Source organism: Clavelina lepadiformis, chromosome 1 (genome assembly GCF_947623445.1).
Source record: "Clavelina lepadiformis chromosome 1, kaClaLepa1.1, whole genome shotgun sequence".
In the NCBI taxonomy this organism is placed as follows: domain Eukaryota; kingdom Metazoa; phylum Chordata; class Ascidiacea; order Aplousobranchia; family Clavelinidae; genus Clavelina; species Clavelina lepadiformis.
Genome location: NC_135240.1, coordinates 27,073,737 through 27,092,415, shown reverse-complemented (window position 1 = coordinate 27,092,415; position 18,679 = coordinate 27,073,737). Strand labels below are relative to the sequence as shown.

Sequence of the window (18,679 nt, the reverse complement as noted above, 5' to 3'; positions counted from 1 at the left end):
ATTATAGAGGAATGTTTTACGCTGCGCTATACTAGCACCGTTATGCCAAGCTGATAAATATCCGAGTTTAATTTCCAACTAAGTAATTAATGATCAATAATTCACGGAAAGCGTATCACTGCAGATCCCACTTTAGGCTTTGCTTAGGTCACGTATCAACTCTGATGTAAATTATTGTTCATGATGTCTATGCGATATATTTTCCATTTGAGTTTGGTTTACCTGGTGGATTTTAGGGGTTTTCCCCTCGGGGAAACACAACATATTTTTCCCCAAGATATTTCCAATCATACAATGTTCAATCGGTTCCTCTTTTCGCTTCCTCCAATTAAAGCAGATGTTGGTTAGGCAGCCACTGTAGATTTTATCAAAACCACTATCTAAGAGCCTTTTATAATTTTGTAGCAACGTTGTAATAAACATGACTTTTGTTATAGCTGGGCTATTATTTAATTAATTTGTACTGTTCCTGCGATTTGTTTTCTCGTTACCTCTTCCTTAGCTGCTTGGCCTAAGGTTCATGAGTCATCTTCTGACGTGTTGTATGTATTAGCTTTTTTAGTGAATTGTGCACTTTGTCAGTTTAATGCACATGATGTTAATACTATAAACGGAGGTGACAAAAATTGCAACAATCGTCTTGTTGACAACAAAACCACAGCACCGTCTACTTTATAAAGTTAACTCACTTTTTTTATCATTAGTAGTTGCAAAGATAGAGCAAAATATGTAGTATAACAGTGCTTATTATATATTTCTTTTTTGACACATACAGACATACGTTCTTGTGCTTACGATAGTGATGCAAAGAAAATACCATGGACCATATGCGAGTGAGTTGTTGTATTGTATTGGAATATTCATTTTTGAACTTAGTATAAATTGAACTTGGCAACGCTTTCTCGACTGTGCGAGCTGTGGTTATAGAGTTTGCATATCACTTTGTAATTTTCTGTGACCAGAATTTTATGAAGTGACCAATTTCTGTCAGAATTTCTTTCTCTTCCCCACAAAGCTGGATTTAAACCCTGGCTCAGCATCAATACAACTTTGACTGTAAAGGGTTGAATCAAACTTGTTTTGCTTACTTTTTAGTCTTTTTACTATGCAGATTTTTTGGATTAAATTGGGTTGTTATTTTGATCAATTCCACAATTAACGGAATTAGGTGCATTTTATTCCGAGTTAGTGTTTATTTCCTGACGTCATACATTTAAGCCTACTTCAGTTTTGCAAAATTTTCTTTGCTTTTATTTAGTAGACCCGCTTCACATTACGGGAAAAAGAGAATAAAATTATTTTGAAATCATCGTAATGCATGTTTTCTCTTTTTGCCTTTTTTCTTTAAAGCTCATTTTCTCTTTATTATTATTATTTATTATTTTTTTTCTCCACATTATGCCCACCCCTGATTTAACCAATTTTTTACTAAATAACATGTTGCTCTGATAAGAAGTGTGACAACAGACCAAAAGTTGCTAAGAATAACTGAGTTTCATTTTGCCAGTTTTAAAGTAACAGATTTCAACCAAACCCTGTAACTGTGTAAATGTTAATTTCATATCAAAGAACAGTACAATAATGCGTGAAGAACCGACAACGAAGTCATCCTGTGAACTTGAAATAACAAGTTATCGGCCTAAATTATAGATTTCAAACTATTTAAACGTCTTTTTCTGTGCATTGTTAATGAATTAATGCTTAGGTTCAAATTGGCACAAGGTATTGAATGAAACCCTTGATAAAATAAATATTTTGATTATCTTTTTTTTTGTTGATGAAACAACACAACTTCAATTAGGATCTATTAATTAGGATTCATCTATTGGTAGTAGTACAACTACTTTTTCTGGGTGCTTTGCACATAGGCCACAAGAAATTGTGAAACAATTTGGGCAGTTGCGGATGCACCTTTCAACTGATAAATTGTATACATTATAAAGTGTTGCTTTTAGTTAACAGTAACATATGCTTGTAGGTAAGGTTTAAGGCATTCACAGTGGAAGACATTAAGCCAGATGGTTTCAATTGGTCAGAATTAATGAAAAAGGTAAGTCTATTGCACTGATATTATAACTTTTGTGGCAAGCTGTGCAATTTCCAAATAAAAATGGTTGTTTACTGGTTCATTTATTTCAATACAAATTTAAGTTTTTTATACGTTAATGGATGTTTTCTTTATTAAAATGCTTTTTCTAATTCTATTTAAAAAAATCTTGATATTAAGTTCAGAATTAAATTTACTCTCTAGCTAAGCACTTTATGATTTTGATGATAAGTAAACCTAAGTTTTCTAAATACTTCAATAAATGTGCAAGTATGATAACATGAGAAATGAAGGTACTTTAAGCAGTACCCTTTCAACGAAAACTCGTACCATTATCACTATGATACTTATTTATCATATTGCAGTGCTTTCAACTCAGACATTCAATGTAGATATTACCGGGAAGGTACAGAATGGATACAGAGTATAAGTGGATTTTATAATGTCACGACTCATACAACATGTTTAGATTTATACCGTGTGTGTTTTTATCCCTCTGCAGAATTCAATTTTGATCTCCAATGACGATGCTTCTGATTATGACGTTTCTGGTGACTTGGCTAAAACTTGCTGCACTGGGCTGAAGCAACAATCTACCAATTTCAATGATTTGAAGTCCACTTTATTGCCATTTTCAGTTGTTTCTAAAACACTCAAAGCTCCTGAAGCCAAACAAAATAAAAAAAGAAGCTCTTATGTCGTGGAAAGTTTCAGTTTTGGTATAACAGCATGGAAAAGAGAATCAGGTAGTGTAAGATTCATCATTTTATTAAACTTAAAATAATGTGTGTTAGTGCAAACGAAAAACTCATGCCATTGAAAAAAAATAAAGGAAGTCAAAAATTGATTGAATTTGCTCCATAAATGTAAAATTGGTGTTTTCTGTAGGTTAACATAATCCTTGATGCCAAAAGATGACTGTAAAATGGTTGGCTAAATATTTCCTGTTATGATTAAAGCTTTTTGTCTTCAGCAGTTTTCTATGTATTGTGATCATTATGGAATGTCAATGTTGTGTCGCCATTGTCGTTTGAGTCAGATAGTTTGTTAGCTAAAATTTAGACATACAGTAGAATTCGTTTAATTCGTCACCTCTTTATATCTCCGAGAAACATTTTGTTCAGCTAATTCGTCATTCGCAGATTCGATTCATGCGTTCAAGTGTTATTGACAACTTTGTTAGTTACTGCAACATGGATTAATTCGCGCAGTGTCATTAGTTGGATCTGTGTACTGCATAATTTGTGTTTTGTATAAGAGCATTGTATTCAACAATAAACGTCACACACTGCATTAACAGCAAGTAAATGCTCCATGCATATGAGTCGTTAGTACAGTAGTTTTGACCTGTTCGCCTAATTCGTCATTTTTGCTAATCTCCTTGATGTGACAAAATAAGTGAATTCTACTGCATTAGTCACTGGTATTAGATTTTGAGGCAGGAATCGAGCCACTGGGCCGTGTTCTCATACAGAACTAAGTGCCCAGTATGTGCTTGGACTGGGGACATGGTGGATGGAGCAGTTAGATAAGACATCAAACTCTCAGGCCTTAAAGTTCCATTCCAGTTTCCATTCCTTATCTCTAAAGATTTGAGCAGAATTGGTCCATATCAATATGCAGGCAGTTGAGGCAATTTTGGCAACATAAGTCTGCTATGGTGAGGATCAGTGTCGAGGATAAAATTACAAAGTCTTGCAGTGTTTTCTGCCACAAACAGCAGCACTGTGGCCAGGAAAATAAGTGTCTTGATTTTAGTTGTCGATACGGAGGTGTCACAAGGTAAATTATTTAGGCCCACACGAACAGGACAAATCCCAAATATATTTCTATTAGCACTAGGGTTAGTTCGGATATCAATAATTTTTACTATCCGGATAACGGATATATCCGTATATTTGGAATTTATCTAACCGGTTAACCGGATAATAACTGCTAAGTGAGACAATCGATTTCACGAGGTTTGCATGGAAAATGGATTGTAAAATCATTACACAGTTTTATTGTAGATCTACGTACACGCGCAGTACGAGCGAATACGAGAAAAATCACGCAAATTTAATGTTCACTGCTTCTGCAACGCCCTCCTTATAAAGCACAATGCATCAATTGTGGAATCTTGTAGACGGGACCGGAGTTTTTTAGTAGCCCCAAATTGGATTATCACTTTTGAAACGTTTAAATTCCATCTCTTAAATTTAGTCACTTCAAACTAGGTTGTAGTCAAAGCTTTTCAACTGACACTTCACAGACTTTACCTTGCCATGAGAATGCAGTCTTCTATTAAAAGAATCATTCATTATGCTTTCTTTGTGACTTGTTAGTAAATTTCACTCGTGCATTTTACGAGTACCTTAGTTGAAAGTATAAGACAATAGAAGTGTGAACAAAGGTTTAATTGCGCTCAGCGGGAGTCAGCCTCTACGTAACAAAGAATGTTCAAACTTATTAAAAAGTGTAAAATGCATTAGCAACGGTACTCTTTTAACCGGTTAACCGGCAGAATTATACATATCCGGATATCAGGTAGAAAAAAAACCTGCGGTTAATCAGTTAACCGTTATCCGGATAATCCAACCCTAATTAGCACCAAATGTCAAAATTTCATGAACCTGAAGTCATTTATTAAAAAGCCTATGTAAACTAAGCCAACAAGCTACATCATCAAAGTCAGAAAATCTTTTCAGCTAGGCCAGGTACTCTCTGTTGGTTTTGTATCAATTGACTTCATAACTGCTGTTTCATTTTATACAGTTTTGAAAAGGATCACTCCCATCACTTGTCTTGGTGTTTGTGAATCTCATGTGCTGGGACTAAAATTGGAATATTGTGCCAGCGAGGTGGTTCGTATGGGTTTGAAGCCGGGATATTTTTGGCTAGCTCAAGATTTATTCCGCCAGATTGCTGATTTTGATGCTGGAGCAAAAGCGTATCAGTCCTACATCAGAAGTCTACGATGTAAACTTGCTTCCGGTGAAATTATCCCAACAAGTTGTTCGGAAACTTCTCCCTTCATAAACCATCTAAAAGCCTCGATGAAAAAGACAGCAGGTGACATATCAAATAAACCTTAAAAAATTTAATGAGATAATCATAACAGAAGTCGAAATATGTTTGATTTACCTGCACAAACGTTTTGTACTTAAGTTATTTGATGTGTTTTGTACTTGATGTAATAATGTAAGGTGGGAACCTCTGGAAAAGATATTTAAAGTGAATGCAATAATTGGTGTGAATCGGGATCTAGTTCCCTGGTTACTTATTCAATATCAGCAAATATCTTTTTTTAGAATAATTAAATAAATAAGTAACTATGTGGTCAAGTCAACTACACATGCAAAAGAAAAACTGAATAAAAAAACCCCACGATAGGTAACCAAAGTTATGTTTCGAATAAGTAACAAAAGGACCAGTAACCAGCTTCACACTGTTAATGCAATAAATCTGCTGTTCATCACAATAGACATATGTACGATATATAATTTTTCAGCGGTTACATTAAACTATTTGTGCTGTATTACTTGTGTCGTTACATTGCAATATTACTACTGTTGTTATTTTTTGGTTAGCACACTGCGAACGCAAGTCCAAAGAATCAGCTGGGGAGGCCCTGGAGTTATGGTCCAGTATATTTCAAAATTGGTGAGCAAAACTTGAATTAGTTCAAACTTAAGATATTTTCGTTTTTATCTGATCTGTTTACCCTCTACAGTATTACAATTTATGAGATTTTTTATGTAGGAAATATAGAATGGATGAGTTGGAAGCATTCGAAGATGTATTTGAAACTTTGAAGAGTTGGACAAATGTACATTGCAAAAAAGAGGTGATTACGGAACCTAAGCCTCAGAAAGTTCAAAAAGAGGAGAGTTTTGATCCTGACTGGCAGTATGACATGAGACATCGAGAAAGGGGATGCTTTGTTATTTTTAACCAAAAGGTACAATGTACATCATTATCTTTTTCCTCATGTTATTCTGCTTTGGTATTTCATAGCAACTTCAATCAATCTTGTATAAAACACCAAGTTTACGTTTTGGCTACGCCCTTTCTTGACATGACTTGAATCGTTCCTACTGTACAGTAGATCCATGTACGTAATTTCCATAACACACTTTGTATATTATGGCGTGTGCAAATAGTTATGGACTGACATGTCTATGCAACTATATTGGCATATCCTTGCCTTAGTTTAACGATTCGTGCCACACTTCTTTTTTCTGTGTCATTCAAACATCCTATCATAGACATTTTTCGTATTATTAATCACCTTCAGTTACTCTTACTGACGCTTGACTATTGAGCTAATTGTTGAAGAAACAAGTTTAGTAAATAGGTCATGTCTCTCTCATTTTATAACACATTTCATTTTCAAAACCCACTTCTTCCTCTCAGGATTGTGGGGGCAGTAGCTCTATAAGCTCATTAAACAATTCATGCTTTTTTGCCACATCTGCCATTTTGTCTGAGGGGCTCAACCTTTGAAGAGTCAAAGATTTAAATGCACCACATTTGATCTATTAGTGTTACGTCATGAACCACATTTCTTCACCTTATACTGCAAGAACACTCTATTTTTGAGGCCTTCAACTGTGTGTACTTTTTTGGCTATTATCCAAGATTCGAGATCGAATTATGACCTTGACGATTTTAGAAAGCCCTCACTCCACAGCAACTGAATGTTGGCAATATAAAAACAGAACTTGACTTTCTGATTCGTGTGACACCCTCTTTGAAATTTGGTGGCATGTGACATGTCACAGGTGACAACACACACTCTGGGTGGAATCCGACATTAACAGTGAACAGTTTTGATTTTTTATAAGACAGCCAAACAGCCTCATCTCCAAGCCAAGTTTATACGTACAATAATTTAATTGCTACCGGTAGTGGCTCTCCGGAACTGTTACGGAGAGACCCAATCATGAAAGCAGGGGAGACATCTTTTACATGCTCCTTAGACTTCTTACAAATTTGCTTGGGAGTGCAATTCCGAAAAAAAAATTTTCAAACAAAATTGAAATTTTTGAATTTTGAAACAACACTTTTTTGAAAATCCGTCTGTATCTGCATCCACACAATCCTCCAACTTGGGTTTTGAGAGTGCCTGGGCTGGAACTGTTAGGTTAGCACCCAGTTACAAGAATTTTCACTTAACAGCCAACTAAATAGTTCCAGGGCCAAGCCGCTTTATTCAACAGCCAGCCTACAATGTTTGTCTTTTTAACTAGTTCCTACACCTTTCTTGTCAGAAAAAATGCCAGTTTCCAAATTTCAGCTTTTGATAGATTTCTGAGCAAATCTGTGAAGAAGCCAAGAATAGAAATACTGATTCGTCACTTGTCACCAGTGCTGTAATCAGTCATTTTTTAAGTCTCGAGTCAAGTTAAGTGGTTTGGGAAGTTGACTTAAGTCAAGTCGAGTCAAGTTACTAATTTGATCAAGTCAAATCAGGTTAAAATATAATGTAAGTCAAATGAAGTTATGTCATTCGTTATACCTTTAACCGATCGTTCACAACAAAATCAAATGTCTGCAATTCAGTTGGTCAATAAATTAACAACTAAGATTTCATGACTTGCGTCAAGTTACTTTCCGAGACTAGAGTCAAGCCAAGTAATTTAAAACGTGACTCAAGTCAATGACTTCACTCGAGTCATTACAACACTGCTTGTCACCTCGAATGCATTGGTTGGCTTTCGATTACGGGCGGTTTGTAAAAAAGAATTTGCTTACTTTCTAACCGAGTCCCTTTATCTAGAGCTCGAATCTGTTCCTTGTTAACTCGGTTGGCACATAATTGACATCTTATTGTGTACTTGTTGTCGTTGGACCAATTTTTTTCAGGTCTACTACTTTTGAGACCCATGGAAATATATTAACTGTGTATTACATTTATTTTTCAGCGTTTTGATTCCCATCTCAGAATAAAGTTTCGCGAGCATAATGACTCCGATGCCATGAATCTTAAGAATACTGTGAAGAAACTTGGATTTGAACATGTTTGTATTATTAATGATGCAGGAAGATCTGAGATTTTGCATTTACTAAAAATCTGTAAGCAAAGTTTTTTACTGAGAGGGTTAAAAAAAGCACTAAGCACAGTTAACCACAAATTTCTGCAATTTATGACCTTCTTAGTCCATGAATTATATTCATAGTATCAAAGTCTGACCACTCTGATTATGACTGTTTTGGATGTGCCATACTGACCCATGGGGGTGATAATGACGACTTATTTGTGAGAGATGCAAAGATGAACCTAAAGGAACTCACCCAACCTTTTCACTCAGCGAATTGCCCAAGTTTGGCAGGAAAACCCAAAATGTTCTTTATCCAGGTAAATTCCAAGTTCAAGTTCATTAAAATCATATTAAAGCCAAAACCTTCTAACCTTGACTATGGCAGGCATGTCGTGGTTATATGTCTGATGATAAGGCTAAAATGAGGGACCAATCAGACGTAAAGTTTGATGAAGTACATGTAGCAGATCCAGCCAGTGACACCTGTGATAAAAATAACAAACTCTTTACAACTGCTGATTTTCTTATTGCCAACTCAGCTGTACCAGGTGATAGACGTTTGCCTGTATGTTTGTAAATAACTATGTTTGCACAGTTAACTAAGTCATATTAATATAACATAGCATACATACATTAATATTTAATGTTAATTGTGTTTATTATACACATATGATATACAAATGAAACTTTGAGGCATGGTCGAAACTTTTTCTTGATGCTTTAAGATTTTTAGGCCTAATTTTAGATTTAATTTTTGGACTTACTGTTAATTTTTCTTGTTTATCACACTTTTCAATTATTTTTACATGCTGCAAAGAATACTACTCATGGCGCAATAAAAACAATTCATCTATTTTCATCCAAAGTTTGTGCATTGTTCTAAATAAGTATGGAAATTCCATGGATTTGTTGCAGGTACGTTGTCTAGTTTCTGTTATATTACATCGTGTTCTTTATAACATGAACCGAGTTTATTTATGTTTGACGCTTGTTGCTTGAATTATAATTTGCAGATGCTGATCGTTGTCAATCGACTCATTGCGAAGCAACTTATTGATGTTAAACAATCATCGGAATGGAAGAAGAGCAGTCAAATTCCTTTTATATTGTCCATGCTAACTTCAGAAGTGTACTTTGCAACAGGCGAGCCTCAAAGCAAGAAAAGAACAAACCCCCAAAAGAAGAGCGGACCTCAAAAGTCAATTACCCAACCCCTAAAGGTATGTTAGTTCTTCTTGTGTGTCGGTGTTTTCGTCTTCTTGCAAACATTACGCCACAGTAAACTCTCTTTGAATCATTGAAGGGTTGTTTCAGTATGAGTTTGATTACTGGAAGAAAGCAACATTTTCAAAAGTTTTCTGGTCAATTAGTGGTTTGTATACATTGCTTACACCCAATTGCACATGTCAAATGATACAATTAAAGTTTTAGAAGGTATAAATTGTATTGTACTTTGATACCTTAGTTTGTCCTTGTTACACCAGTGTGGAAACTTAGCCAGGTGTTGATGTTATTTCGCTTTGTCATAAAAGGCACAAAGAACATTAAGTAAGTAGGGTGCATGGACACCTTGATGATCATCACAATCAGTTCTCGAAAGTCTTGTTTATTGATTAGCGATGCCAAAAGTTTTTGTTGCTCTGTGCTTGCGTGGGCCAGGGCAGATGCGGACGTCCATCCTTGGGGAAGCTTCTTGGGGCAGGAACATTGAGCAGCTGATGCGCAGGTACACTAGGAACCAGGCGGGCAACATGGTCAGGTAGGCTCATGTTACGGCGTCTGCTAATGATAGTCAGTGGCACAAGTTGGTTTGCTTGGCGTTCCACTTTGACATTGGGAACAAAATCAAACTGACGAATATTTAGAATTCTCTGGCAGCATCTGTATTGCAATGTATTGAGGTGAGAGAAAGTCCTAGCTGTCAGGATTTAGATGTCAGATGCATAAAATAGGACCAGCACAACGACAGAGTTTAACAAGCAAATTTTTTATTCACAGCTTCCATGTCTTCATTGTTAACAGCGATGGTTTGGGGAAGTTTCGAGGTGAAGTCAGACATAAACTGGATTTTGGTCTTTTTCCAGTGAATAGTCAGACCTAGCGAAGCCTAGCTTCCTTCATACCTTACTTCAGATAGTAAGGCATCAAGCACTCTGGCTAATAAATCTGCTTTTTCAGCGAAGATTACTACATCATCTGCATATCGGAGATCGGTTATTCAGCAGTGATATAATATGCCGAGACTGGTAGAAAATTTTGAGCATACGATACTAAGCCAATCGCAACGTTAAATCAGTTGTGTGCAGCAACACATCCCTGTCTCCCACCGGTTCTGGTAGCGAATGAGTTCGATGTGAGCACACCGGCTCTTACTTCGCAGGTGGTACATCGGTATAGTGCTTGGAGTATAAATATGTTAAGTAGCAGGAAGCATAGCCAAGTCAGGTTCATCTCTCGCTGCTGTCATATGCTACTGTCGCTGTTTGCTGAAACTCGCATCGACGCATCGTGTCTGTGCCAGGGTATTGTAAACGAATATGCAATCTGCTGTGGATCGTTTCGGCATGCATCCAAATTATTGAGGTCGTCTGTATTGCAGCAGGTGATTTTGGATACAATGGAGTATGACGGAGATTACTAACGTGGATGAAATTAAGAGTAGAGTAATCAGCATTCAACTACAGGGCGACCGGCGATCCCCTTTGTTCCTGTAGAACGGTTGAATGCTGCCTTCTTTCCAGTCTTCAGATACTTCTTTCCAGTCGTTAGATACATTTTTGATATTCCAGACACCACGCCCGAGGTTGGTTAAGCGAAGTGCCACATTGTCAAGTGCGGCTTTGAGCATCTTGGCTGTGATACCATATTGACCAGGAACACAACCTCTGGGAAGTTGCACGATGGTGCATTTCACCTCTTCAAGGGACGTTGGCTCCTGTGAGAGTTCTTCGGAAGGGCTTCCATTCTCGCTAAAGTCTAACAGACGGCTCTAGAGCAGCAAGTGGTTTGTTCAAAAGTTGGATTCACACCATCTCTTTATCTTGTCTGCAGGCTGTGAAGCTGCTCAGCTGCAGCTCTGCAGGCTTTTGCTTGCAGACTAGAAAGAACATTGCCTGCATTTTAAATGATACTATTGATACATTAACATTTAATAATTTAGTTATTATTTTAGCATTAAATTTCAAACTATTTTCTCCAGAAAAATGCAGCTGATACATTGACCAAACAAGTCATGGACACTTATATAAAGGTGTGGTGTTTGATTAAATTTGTAAGTTTTAAAATTATTTTAAAACTGGTAGTCATACATCTCAAAAGTAGACAAACAGACAACTAGACCTTTTATTGTATACTTTAAAGTATCATATGACCTCGGTTGTAAGACATGGCTTATAGTTATTTCCATGTCGCCCTTGTGTGTTTCACCCCAATACTTGAGTTAACACATTTAGCTTACTATATTTACACAGCTTATAGTCATGTATGTAGTGTACAGTGTCTTTATACATATCTAAAACATTTACGTACATGCCTTCCATATACTTGTATCCATATCTTTCAACTTATTCTTTGTTTTTGCACTCTAGGACATAATGACGGAATCCCGGGTCAAGTATTTTGACCCCAAAAAAATTTTCATTCCAATCAGTGTTGCAGCTGCTACAAACCAAGAGCATACCAACAGTTCTTGCGTTGGCTTTCATGAAATGTTTGGTGTTTTAGGCTTGAAACGTCTAGATAATCAAGATTTGTTATGGACGAGTCGTGGGTTTCGTTTAAGGTACATACAGTTTGTAGAAAAATATAGATATAATGATAATGCGTTTCTCAATCGTTGTGTTACTTTTTGTAGATTGAAGGAGTGTCTTACTACCTTAGCGGAGGCATCTCATCCAAATGTGTTGCGTTTATTTGGGTTTACGTTGTGGAAATCGTCAATTACAGCTGTCACAGAGTATCCAGCTGCAGGAAACTTGGAAGATTTGTTATTCAGGAAGATTGGAGATCAGTTTAAAGTTCCCCATATCCCTGCCTTGACAAAGCTGCGTTTCTGCACGGAAATTATACACGGCATTGCATTTCTGCATTCATTAGATCTGAAACTGTACTCAGACTTAAGGCCACGACGCATTATGTTAACAGACAGCCTGCGTTGTAAGATCAGTTATTTTGATGGGGCTTATCAGCAGCCTGCTTTCACATCCGACACCTTTTCATCTTATTATCCTGAAATTTTGGAAAAGCGTCGTCTTGCCTTTGATAAGGCATGCGACATATATTCCTTTGGTTTGCTCTTATATGTAATTTTAACACGCCGAGCCTGCTCAAATTGCTCTCATGATATCTTTCCTGAGGGTGGAAACCTCCAAGAAGAAGACATAATCTCCATCCTGCGTGATGAAGTGACAATGTGCAGGGCTGAACCTGGCAGAAGACCAATGTCGCTTGAGATTTACAACCGATTGTCTAATTGCCTTTCAACAAAAAATCCATGTCTTATATATCAACAAGTTGCAGACATTGCACAGAACTTTGCTGCATCTCATCCATACCAAAAGCAATTTCAGTGTGTTCCACTGACGTAGAGGGAACTTTCCACTTTCAATTTTTGCTCACTTGATGCATTCTAGCCACAATGCTATTCTAGTTCATGATTTGAAAAACAACACGATTGTTTTTTCGATTAAATCTGTATTGTTTTTTGACTGATTTAAATATACTTTAGTTTTGTTTTATTCCTTTTTAATGCTTTTAGCCATTAATGGCACTATTTTATTTGATTAACATAATTTCAAGTTTTACAGTAGTTGTGGTGTTGTTGTTAGTTTAACTTTTGAAATTGTGTGCAAATGTATTGTGAGCTCATTTGTTACCACTTGTAATGATGATACATTACGTTTTACAGCTTTCTTTTTATTTACAGGTATTGTGAACAAGTGAGGCTCAATGTTTTATTTGATTGCAATTATGTTTTTGTAACATTATCTGAAACTTAAGATCAGTTATAAATTTGTAAATTTCTCTCCACTTACAAAATTTGTAAATTTTCAAATTTTTATTGTGCACTAGGTGTTTAAGGAAGTTTAATAATCATTTTATATATTTTTGGTGCTAAAGTGTACTGTCATACTAACTGCTGGTCCAAGTAAGTATGTTTCTGTTTCATGAAAATTGCACCATAGTCTTACTGATATGGTGTCTTAGTTTTTGTTTCTCATAATTACTTAAAATATATATGTAACCTAATATTTAACAGCACTTTTTAATTGTTCTTCATAAAATCATGGATCTTGGACGAAATAGACATTTATAAACAATATAAAGTTTTGCTTGTTATATGTGGCATTACTTTGTAACAGATAACAAAAGAGTACGATGTCTGACGCAAGTGTAATGTCCACTACCCAGATGCAGGTGAGCCGGTATCTTGTGAACAGTTTTATTGCTTTATGAAGTCCATTTTTAACTGTTTATCAATTTCAGGATAAAGGAAACAAGCAGTTGGCTCTAGTGTGGGGTAAAAGTATCTGGTTATACAAACAACACATGAAGAATGTGAGAATATGAACACATTGTAGCGTTTATAACGACGAAAATTTTTCATTGAATTATAAAAGTGCTTTCATACCAGGGGTGGGCAACCTGTGACTCGCACAGCTGTAATTTTGCCGTAAGTTTTCTCCTGGCTCGCCTGTAAAAATTTAAAAACCAAAGCGGCCCTCAGATTCAAAACGGATGTCCACCTCTGTTTTATACCATCTGGAAGGCTCTTGTGATCTATCATAACTTATGGTTTGAAGCACGTGGGACTACTGCTTGATACAATGTTAGTGATTTTTCTAAATTTCACTAAATGTAAAAATATTTCGTTGTTATTATGCAGGCATTATGTAATCAGCATCTTTGCCATGAGGAATTTCTGCAATCACACGAAGATGCCATGGAGCTGGCATACCGGCATCTTCAAAACAATGGTGAAGTGGAAACATGGGGCCAGCTGAGAGAACTTATTTTAATGGAAAAAGATGACTTTCAGAATAAAAATGAAGTATGCAATATGTGCGGTTGATGAGCATTGTAGTAACCATTCATGTACTGCTGTAGATGGACATAGTGTGTCTCTATTCCACTTGATGCTGCCAAAAATCCTTACCAATTGTAACAATTTTTCAATGACAGAGGGTTTTGTAGTCCTTATCCAAGTGTGTTACCGTACAGGCCTTAACTGGGTGGTCCGTGCCCTGAACAAGGGCATTACCTATAGGGTAGTTGGGAAGATTTCTTTCTTATATTTCATGGACTTAACTGTGCATTTTTTAGCTCGCGTTACTTTAATTCCATTGGTTTTTTAAAACTCAGTTTTTTTTTAAACTAAATGATTATCTTCCTACTGGTTGATGCACAATACTCATTTTAAAAACGATTTGCGTTATCTAGATTTAAAACTAATGTTAATACTAGTTAAGTCAAAAAGTAAAACTTCTTTGAATTAGTGGTTATGATGTATAGTTAATTACTTCACCAAATAGAAGCTATGTGTTAAACAATTTTAATGTTGTTGATAATATAACCAGTCAAATTTATGCATAACTTGTATGCAGGAGCAGCTTAAGGATGAACAAAACAAAAAACAGCTGGAGAAAGCACGAGAAGCAACCAAACTCTGGGTGAAGGAGCATTATTTTTTAGTTATGAAATTCTAAACCGTACATTGTTTATTATTTTAAGTTTGCAAGCTATTCCAAAATCTGAAACAAAACTTTTTTAAAACTGACTGTTTAACTTTTTTAGAACATCGGGAGATTTTACCCTTCTGATCAGATTGACATAAAATCAAACGGGCACGATAAAGGGGTGAAGATTTCTACCAAAGGGGCAATTGGTCATTTATATGAAGCCTACGATAGTGTTCTTACCCCAATGGCGTTAAAGCTTATACTACCTCAAAACAAAGATAAATTTACTAATGCAGAACTAGACAAGTAAGGGCAATTACATTATTTGCACTCAGATTTCTGTATTTTGAAATACATCTTCATATGAAGCAATATGTTGCAACTAATACAATAAACGCTGTAATATTCATAGTGTTTTTACAAAACTATCATTTTTTAAACTATGAAAGTTTCTCATCAGAGCACGCAAAGTTAAAATATTAGAAGGATAAAGCGTTAAACTGGTCGGGGGTTATTCATCGCTTAAGCCCAAGTAATCAAGCAATTCTTAGTTTGGTTTCTCATTGATAAAGTAATGTTATTTATTTGGTTTTAGAAATGCATTTAACATGTATTCTTGTTATTCGTTAATCAAGTCAGCCGAGGACGCAGCAACATAACACCGCTTTCATAACGTGTCCCATACTTGGGTAACAGTGAGATATAAGTTGTAAGCAGGAATGTACAATTTGTCCACGACCAATTTAAGCTAAGCATGCCAGTATGCGCACGTGCTTTTTACAAAGTCACAAATAATTTCTGCAATAAATCTTCTGCGTCCATTGCATTGAGGGTGAGCAAAATTTTTCAAAAGCCAGGTCAAAAATATGCAAGTTTCTTCCTTACATTATGAATATATCTGCATTCGTTGTATTAATTGCAACAATTTGGTTCAGCAAAATTACTTCAACCTTATCCAAGTTAGAATAAATTGTTAATTTGTACCTGCAGTTGCACTTAAATTTGTTGTAGTTACTTATTGCTTGCCTTTTTACTGCCTGTAAATTGTTTAAAATATGAACAATTTGTACATCGTATAGATTTCGCAAGGAATGCAAGATAATGATGCTTGCCGCACATCCTAACATTGTCCAGTACTTGGGATGGACATCTAGAATGGGAGCATTAGGTATTCTCATGGAATATCTTCCTGGGGGCAACCTGCATGACTTCTTGCTAGGCGGAGAAAAAAAGAGCATTCAATTGGTGATGAAGCTACAATTTATAGCCGATATTGCCTGTGGCCTTGCTTATCTCCACACTTGTTTCACCACGGATCCCAACATTGTACATGGTGACATCAAGTTGTTAAATATCTTGCTGAGTTGCGATGCGCACTGCAAGCTATGTGACTTTGGTGGAGCCGCATGCTGTGATGACTTGAGCTCCACTTCCACTGGTGGCAGCTATGAATTTACCTCAATTTATGCTCCTCCTGAAAGACTTAAAAACAATCAGTTAAAACCAACCAAGGAAATGGACGTTTTTAGTTTTGGCATCCTTATGTTGACAATTCTGCTGAGCGAGTTTCCGTGGATAGGCCAAGATCTTACAACACATTTGCAGGCCATTATAAGAGGTCAACGTCCCGTTCTATGTGGTACTCAAAATTTTCATTTTGAAACTGACAAGATGATAATTGAACTTTTGAACAAATTAATTCAAAATTGCTGGCACCAAAATCCAAACCAAAGGCATAAAATGCAGGAGCTGTCTTCCAAAATTCGAGATCACCTTTCAATGATTCAAAATAACCCGGACATTGAGTTTAATAAAAAGCGTCTAGATACCCTTCAGCAATTGGCCATTGTGACGTACCAACCAAAATCTTCAATTTGTAAACTTGACCAGATGCAGTTGTTTTAAATTGTTGCAAGCAACCATTGTTTTTCTGGTTTAACGTTAATTGCCTGAATGTCAATGAGTTACATTAACTTATTATTATTTATTTTGGATGTTCGGTACCTTGAAGTAGATACTGTTCTGTGATAACATCAAAATTCCACAGACTCGTTGCATCCGAGCAATCGCATCACTATTTCTATGCAGTATTACTTGTGTTCTTAGAAGCAATGACTTATGTTAGGCAACTTTAAACAATCCATAACAAAAGTTTTGTTTTCAGCCATCAAATGTATGGAGTGAAGAGGATACGGTGCTGACCTCTGTAGCACAATAAAATTATGCTCACTTTAACAAAAAGTGTGATAAATGTGCCAATTTTTATTGATCGTAAGCTATTTTCCTGGGATATTTGACCACCAACTGAATTGCCTTCAAATAAAACTCTAACATAACAAGGCTCAGTTAATGGTATTAATCAAAATACTTCGTTTTAGTCGGGAATAAAAGATAGATTACCTCATTCAACCAATATCAGCGTAGAAATAAAAGATGCCGGCAGAAAATTCTGCTTCGAAATGGTAGTCTTCAATGTTTTCGCATTATTCAACAGCAAAAACTATAGCCTTACGGTTACAAGATAACCTACACTCTACCCACAAAACTCTTAAAAATGAATGTATTTTAAATATACAAACGAAACCTACAATTCTCTAAATACACAACAAACAATTTTCATCTGCGTTACCGCGCATGGCCAGAGTTACTCTAAATTACGGCAGTTAATGCCTTGGCCAAAAAGTAGCAATGCTGGGAAGCATGAGGAGGAATCGATCGCTTGCTTGCCAATCTGACACACTTACCACCCTTAATAAATACGTCACATGGATTGCACGTTGTGTGTCTGTGTGATAAAGGTCTGTATTTACATACATTGCTAGTCAATCGATTCTTCAAGCAAGCCGTACTTGGCCGTTACGAGAAAGCATGTTTTTGCTCTTTGTCCGATACCTTTTGTTCCATAATAAAACAGTTATAATCTCCCCCCCACTATATGTCGGTCATTTCATGGCCCTGACGGTAGACCCAATAAAACGACTGGAAGATAAGTATGTGATATTCTAGCGATCTGCAAGTCATCTATATTAGAGCACTAATAACTAATGAGCATTTACCACGCTTTGAAATTAGACTCGTTAACACCGAGGGACAGCTTGGATGTTACTGCAATACGCCAACTACCACGATACGCAACCTACATTTGTAGTACGCCGCACGATGGCGCCAACGTTAACCTGTACAGCCCACTGTGTAGAATTAATCAAGTAACAACATACATTACCGTACGGTCAACGTCTCATCGTCGTGCTTGTAGAAGGCCATAATAGCTCCTTTACACCGAACGCCATTTCGCTGCGTTCAATAACTTTGTCCGACCAACCGAGGGATGCAAAGAGTATTTCTGGCGAAGACCACTACGTCACTTTCAAAATATATCAAATATTTTTTTCATCGGGCAAATTATTCGTAAGCGGGCCAAGCCTTTATGAGACCCACTTTGTTTTGGGCTTGTATTCAGTCGTTTCCGTGTTTGACGTTGTCAACATGGGTAGTCTGTGGTTGTTCTTCGGCAACATGTCTACGTTTTTTTGAAAACGTGTTCAAAGTACAGTACTAGGTCAATAATTAGGTGATGGTAAGAATTTAATAATGATGTTCTACAGCAGACATGTGCAACCAGTGGCCCGCGGGCCGCACTGTGGCCCGCCAGGTTGTTACGTGCGGCTCGCGTGGTGCTCAGCAAAATGTTAGAACTTCATAGTGGCCATCACTATTTCATGCAGTTTACATCATTTAGTTTCCTCATCTTCCATCGACAATTATTCACAGTTTTTCAATAAATTGTCGCACAAGTGTGTCGTAGACTGCATTAAATCTATTTCTTAACTACATAAACTGCATAGGAAAGTCGTTTTACGATACTAATTTTTTCTGAAAAAATCATGTGGCCCGCGTTGTCATTCAAAATTTTGTATTTGACCCTCCAGTGA

At 36.5% G+C, this 18,679-nt stretch overlaps 2 protein-coding genes across 5 annotated transcripts; both read left to right on the top strand.

The window, feature by feature from the left end:
- The first annotated feature begins 364 nt into the window (after positions 1 to 364).
- On the top strand, positions 365 to 13,140 carry LOC143445109 (uncharacterized). The gene is made up of 15 exons (XM_076943980.1): positions 365 to 542; positions 776 to 833; positions 1,979 to 2,050; positions 2,550 to 2,793; positions 4,802 to 5,098; positions 5,617 to 5,689; positions 5,789 to 5,987; positions 7,954 to 8,104; positions 8,209 to 8,387; positions 8,456 to 8,618; positions 8,888 to 8,985; positions 9,084 to 9,290; positions 11,270 to 11,320; positions 11,658 to 11,851; positions 11,924 to 13,140. Exons 2-15 carry the CDS (start codon positions 819 to 821, stop codon positions 12,654 to 12,656), a joined length of 2,676 nt encoding a protein of 891 aa, XP_076800095.1. The 5' UTR covers positions 365 to 542; positions 776 to 818; the 3' UTR covers positions 12,657 to 13,140.
- On the top strand, positions 13,079 to 17,087 carry LOC143445113 (uncharacterized). Of its 4 annotated transcripts, XM_076943993.1 has the most exons (7): positions 13,133 to 13,216; positions 13,431 to 13,485; positions 13,555 to 13,626; positions 13,955 to 14,119; positions 14,673 to 14,738; positions 14,863 to 15,053; positions 15,827 to 17,087. In XM_076943993.1, the coding sequence occupies exons 2-7, from the start codon at positions 13,447 to 13,449 to the stop codon at positions 16,650 to 16,652; spliced, it is 1,359 nt and encodes a 452-aa protein (XP_076800108.1). In that variant the 5' UTR covers positions 13,133 to 13,216; positions 13,431 to 13,446; the 3' UTR covers positions 16,653 to 17,087. The 4 variants fall into 4 exon arrangements, with proteins under 4 accessions (XP_076800132.1, XP_076800108.1, XP_076800116.1 ...); XM_076944017.1 differs by lacking the exon at positions 13,555 to 13,626 and having other exon boundaries at positions 13,079 to 13,216; XM_076944001.1 differs by lacking the exon at positions 13,133 to 13,216 and having other exon boundaries at positions 13,286 to 13,485.
- The last annotated feature ends 1,592 nt before the right edge of the window (positions 17,088 to 18,679 follow it).